The 4,983-nt window shown below is 40.1% G+C and overlaps 1 protein-coding gene across 1 annotated transcript in view; it reads left to right on the top strand.

Annotated features, from left to right (window-relative positions):
- The window catches only part of cdh11 (cadherin 11, type 2, OB-cadherin (osteoblast)), a 93,684-nt gene that overhangs the window by 82,061 nt on the left and 6,640 nt on the right, over window positions 1-4,983 (top strand). Inside the window, exons 9-11 of the mRNA XM_032540822.1 lie at window positions 1,193-1,306; window positions 1,685-1,824; window positions 2,647-2,783. Of these exons, the coding sequence (XP_032396713.1) occupies window positions 1,193-1,306; window positions 1,685-1,824; window positions 2,647-2,783 (391 nt within the window). The remainder of the gene's footprint in view (window positions 1-1,192; window positions 1,307-1,684; window positions 1,825-2,646; window positions 2,784-4,983) is intronic.

Below are 4,983 nucleotides of genomic sequence, written 5' to 3' on the forward strand. Positions count from 1 at the left end.
AGTGGTTATAATCTGGGTTCATAATACAGAAATGATACCCATAATAGTGCTTTTTTTCTTTTTTCTGTGACTATGGCTACGACGGAGGTGGGGATGAGCGCATGTCGCAGCCAAGTGCTGTTGGCAACGTGCAAGTCCTCATAACCATGGCAGAGAGCATCACTTTGGTATTATAGCTTTTAAACAATGACTGCCAACACATTTGTTGACTTAACGGTTTTCCGTGCAGTACTCAGTACATAAGAAGTCAGGAATAAAGAGGAAGAGTTATTAGACGCCCAATTGGAGTCATTACTTTGTAATTGCTGTGCCACTTTTTAACGGCTGAATGAAACGCTGATGTGAGGAAGATGTGTGATCTTTGCTTTTTGAGCGGCATACTTCAAAGCACACACACACACACACACTCAAGTCTGTTCCATAACAAGGCCATTACAAGTCAATTGGTTTTCTCCCAATATAGAGTAAGTGAATTGGAGCTCAGTTCTATATGGGTGAATTGAATCCCAGGGTTTTTTATTGGCATACCTGTGATGTTGAAAAAAAAACAATGCCAGAAACTTTTACATCATCATATGTTCTCAATTTACCAGTCTTGATATAAAAGGTGTAATAAATGAAAAATGATATGGGAAGAACGGAAAAAAAGCCAGTCTTTCGGCCTGGGAATTGACTTTCATCACGCTGCATGTCACCCATAACACTCCTTACTCCCTTGTCATTTGGTGTCCCAAACTCCCCAAACTAACCCTGGTTCATTGTTTTTATCAAAAGAAACAACCAAATGATTACTTTTGGTACTAAACATTTCATATTATATCAGGTAGTATTATACTACTGTGCATTTGGGTTACTTCTGTTTTTGCTGCTACATGAGTTTTTGGTGCTATGTAATAGTAGTGCTAACAGACTGCTGCTGTGATAATGTGATGATGTGACGGTTTTCATTCATGTAACAACAGCTCCCCCTATCAGAAGGTAAGGTTACAGCACTGGCATGGACCCACTGCAGTCACTATACAGTGCATTTGGTTTAGCATTCAGATAGTATTACGCAGCAGAAAAAAACTGATGTACCATTTAAATGTGTGTTTACAGTTAATATTTGGTGAAACAGGGACGATTTTTGATTTGAAATGAACTGATTAAGTGGCCTGTCTGATCTCTCTCTGTCTCTCTTTTACTCTCTCAGCCAGTGGACTTTGAGACTAAACGGTCGTACACTTTGAAGGTGGAGGGATCCAACCCTCATGTTGACCCTCAATACCTCGCTTGGGGGCCTTATAAGGACGAAGCCACAATAAAGGTACACAAGTAAAAATGTGTTTAAATGGCGAGGAGTGTGAGTGCATGCCATTCACTGTGTGCAAGACTGTGTGATGACGGGCGCCTGGGTAGGTCACCTGGTAGAACAGGTGCCCTTATATAGAGGTTTACTCCTCAACGAAGCGGCCGCAGGTTCAACTCCTTCCAGCGGTCCTTTCTTGCAAATCATCTCTATCCCCTTTCATGTCTTCTGCTGTCCTGAAAAATAAAGGCCAAAATGCCCCAAAAAAAGACAAAAAGTGGGTCTTATGAGATAAATATCACAGGAGCCTTCTGGGTGTGTCTGTGTGTGTGTGTGTGTGTTGTGGGTGTGTGTGTGTGTGTGTGTGTGTGTGTGTGTGTGTGTGTGTATGTGTAGATATCAGTGGAGGATGCAGATGAGCCTCCCGTGTTTGTAGATTCCAGTTACACTTTTGAGGTGGAGGAGAATGCGCCGGAAGGCACCCTGGTGGGACGGGTCCACGCCAAGGACACGGATGTTGCCAACAATCCCGTCAGGTAACAAGGAGACCCACACAAACACACTGGCTAAGTCAGGCTTGTAGCAGTGGGAGATTTTCAATTTTCAGACCAGAGTAAATTGGAAAATTGCCAAATAAACAACAACCCTTTAATAGTGTTCCTTCAGCTAGACTGAACAAACACTATGACTCAGAAAAACTTTAACTCAGTCGTTTACAGAAACACAGTTTACATGGAAAGAAGTTTTCAACAGATTAGGGATTACAAAAGCATAGCCATCCACACTGTATAAAGATTAGAGCCAGACCAATCTATCGACAGGCTGATGTTATCAACAGATATTGGGCATTTCCTGAACTATGAGAATTAAATTTAAAATTTTCATTCATCAAAATCATTTATAATGACAAATAAATGATTGTGATTAATAAAAAAAAAAAAAAAAAAGAACGGATGGTCAACCATGTTATGAGTGTAGGCGTTGCATTGTTTGTCCACCAGAGGGCGCTCTACAACATCCCTGTTGGCAACACTGATTATTTTTTTGTTATTGTGTATTTTTATACATTTTATTTATCAGAACTTTAGAACTTTAATATATTTTGATGTTCATCTGCTCTGTTGTGACAATAAATCACATTATTATATTATTTTAGTGAAAAGTTAAATAATTACAAATAACTAAGGTTATGGAACTACTTGTTTTTATGAATATCGGTTTTCAATCAGAAAATTAAGGTAACAATGTCCTAATGTGCAACCTATAATTGTGATTTGGTTATGTATAATTTTTCTGTGAATATTTTAATCCTAATGTATAATAGGACTATTATTTGTGTGTGTGCATTCTCCATATAGGTACATGATCCCTCTGTACACAGATATAGAGCAGTTCTTCAGCATAAACGCAGACGACGGCAAGATTACCACGACAAGACCACTGGACAGAGAAGCACAGCCCTGGCATAATATTTCGGTGTCAGCCACAGAGATAGGTATGTATGCACAGACACACACATCCAAACCTAAAAACATTTGAAGAGAATTGGAACTGAATTTGATGTGTGTGGATATCTTCTAAATCCTCTCAAATATATGCTACAAACACTTCTAATCACCATCATGGTATTAGCTAAAAAAGTATTTGGACTGTGACTTGTCTCCACACCTAATACGTTTCAATGTGAAGTGACACAATGACTATGAGACTGTCGGTGCTAATTTACTGATACTGTCAGCCATTTCAGAAGACCAGTTAAAGAGCTGCAGTCTACCTGTATTTGATCTTGGCTGTTTCATGAGTTCTGCTACGGAAATGGTGAACAGTATAGTCTGATATAGGACGGAGAGAAAAAGTCAAAGAGGAACAAACAGATGGGAAAATCCCAGACAGACACCACGCTTTACATTTGCTGGCCTCTAGAGCCCAACCTGTCATTCTGTGGCGCTGGAAACAGTCCATGACATCTTATGTACAACGTTTAAGTGGATTCAAGCTGCTGCCTTTCATTTTTTTTCCCCCTCTGGGAGGGACTAAAGTTAGCATTTTGTTTTGCTGGGACTGTCAGTGAAGAACTGCCTTAACCATGGTAAACTAATTATGTATTCAGATTCAGCCAGGAGGAATGGGCTTCATGCAGATGCTTGGTGGTAGTATTTTTTGTTGAGCGTAAACGGCTCTTACCCCAGTTAGTGTGTCGACAGTCAGTGCACGCAACAGTTTAATAAATTTATTCATAATGCCCTTTACATTTCAAAAAAGAAATCCCAAAGTGCTACAATTAATAGGGAGTTAAAAACTTAAGTTGTGTTCATGTGCAAGTTTTCTGCATCTTATGTTTGCATGTAACATCTTAGTCAGATATAGAAACAAAACGCGAATCTACGGATGTTTACTAGGCTATTGATAGATGTGCAAGTTATCTGAAATATGTCTAGCAATTCTACCAACTGGGATTTAAACTTCAAAATTTTATATTTTTATTTGAATCCACACAAGACAAATGGAAGGAATTCTGAAAGTATATAGCACAACCAGCTGTTGACACACCACTAAGATTGTTACCGGTAATACATTTCATCTGCTTGCTTTCATTTAACGTTTATTACTGATTGAATGAGGTGATTACAGCAGTCAGTGACAACAGATCTCAACCCTGATGCAGTGAAAGAATGGAAAACTCAACTTAAGGCACCACTAAAACTTTTTAGAATCTATGTCCACCACCAACTCTCCAGCTAACTATACAGAGAGACTGAGGGGCGAAAAGAGGGGAATGCCAGTCGACTCGCAGGCCCTCCGGAGCTTTCTCTCCTCGGCTTCGAACCCACAAACTCTCCAGCCAACAAGCCACAGTGGCCCCACCCTGGTATTCTGTGGTTGGGGCTCAAACTACCAGAGCGCTGCGTGGTTTCCCTGTGGCGTGCTAGACGCCAGACGGCCAGATGGAAACGGGCTCGGTGCCACAAAACAAGGGCCATTGCAGGCTACGCTAACCGCTAACAGGCACTGGAAAGCTAAATAGATGCCTAGTAATGACAGGGTACTGGAAAAATGATACCGACTAGAATTACAAATATGCAAGGCAGTACAAGTGTAGAAACAAATGGTGGGTTTTTCCTTCTTTTTTTAAAGATAAATGATAGATAGAAAAATACACTGGTCTCTCTGAGTCTTTCATAGTTAATGTTCTGGATGAAGGAGGAGTTCAAGGTTCCCGTATGTGTCTATTTTGGCTGTTTCGACATTCTGTCTGCATCACACAATTTTTTCATCAATTTATTCTTCAGCAGGCAGAACTTGACATTTGTCTCTTTAGAATGTCAAAATTGTTTTGGGAAAAAAGTGCGGGAGCAGGCTAACTAAGTGACAAACTGTCTGACTGAATATTTTGATGTCTAACAAACTCATGTCTGTAATTTTTGCAAATCAAAACTAAATAGCTGGTTGAGTGGCTGACTGACAGGCAATCTTGTTGGGGTACATTTATAGTTAGCTTTGTGTTCAGGCAATGCCAAAACAGGGCTCACAATGCAGACACACAAGCTATCTCACACATACACACATTGAAGCACAAATGACGTTTTTAATGACTTTGACACTGCTTTGAATTTTTGTATGCAGCAGAATACTGATGATTTTGCCCTCTTGTGTGTGTGTGTGTGTGTGTGTGTGTGTGTGTGTGTGTGTGTGTG

The sequence above is a fragment of the Etheostoma spectabile genome, chromosome 17 (genome assembly GCF_008692095.1).
Source record: "Etheostoma spectabile isolate EspeVRDwgs_2016 chromosome 17, UIUC_Espe_1.0, whole genome shotgun sequence".
In the NCBI taxonomy this organism is placed as follows: Eukaryota; Metazoa; Chordata; class Actinopteri; order Perciformes; family Percidae; genus Etheostoma; species Etheostoma spectabile.